The sequence below is a fragment of the Octopus bimaculoides genome, chromosome 20 (genome assembly GCF_001194135.2).
Source record: "Octopus bimaculoides isolate UCB-OBI-ISO-001 chromosome 20, ASM119413v2, whole genome shotgun sequence".
NCBI classification, from domain to species: domain Eukaryota; kingdom Metazoa; phylum Mollusca; class Cephalopoda; order Octopoda; family Octopodidae; genus Octopus; species Octopus bimaculoides.
In genome coordinates, this window is record NC_069000.1 from 43971892 (window position 1) to 43972636 (window position 745).

The 745-nt window shown below is 36.9% G+C and overlaps 1 protein-coding gene across 1 annotated transcript; it reads right to left on the reverse strand.

The window, feature by feature from the left end:
* Positions 1–16: 16 nt before the first annotated feature.
* LOC106882739 (uncharacterized) lies at positions 17–745 on the reverse strand. Its single transcript, XM_014933513.2, has 2 exons — positions 409–745; positions 17–174 (listed from the first exon to the last, which is right to left on the reverse strand). The coding sequence occupies exons 1-2, from the start codon at positions 704–706 to the stop codon at positions 80–82; spliced, it is 393 nt and encodes a 130-aa protein (XP_014788999.1). The 5' UTR covers positions 707–745; the 3' UTR covers positions 17–79.

The window sequence follows — 745 nt, forward strand, 5'->3', positions numbered from 1 at the left end:
AGAAGGAGACACAAACTAAAAAAAGAGAAATTTTATTTTCCAAAGTTTCAGTATAATGTTTGTGCAAAACGGGATGTGGTTAGCGAGAAATTGCAACATCCAGAAGCAGAAGAATGAGATTGATGATCAAAACCCATTTAGAGAATTGTACACCTGAACCGGTATTGCAACGATCTGCAAAGACAAGATAGACATGTATCCAGGAAAATATTTGGTCAATCAAAGAATGAAGATTAATAGCTGATGGCAAAATAAAGTTTACGTTTATACATGGAAAAAAAAATACGTTTATACGACTTTAAATATTATGTTCATTTGTTTGCGCGTGCGCGTAGGTGTGTGTGTGTGTGTGCGCGCGCGCGCGCGCACGTGTACGCGTGTAATATGAGAAAGAGAATATTTGCTTACCTTTAGTCCAAGTATAGACAGATCTCGTACGTGTCTGGTTAAATACTGTACATTTGACGGATGTATACGAACCGGGATTTTTTAAAGAATTGCATGGATAGAATGAAGATATCTCAGTATAACATTTGTCAAAAGCAGGGACAGTCACAGCTTCTACTCTATCATCTGTTTTATCTGTAAAATATCTTCCAATTTCCCATTGAAAGGCGACGTCATTTTTCTGAGGTAATACAGCATTTGCCACGCACAAGTATCCAGAGTCGTTGCTCCATTTATTGGGACCGCTAATATACTCCATTATCTTTATAGAAGATACCGCTGAAAATAAATGTTAAAA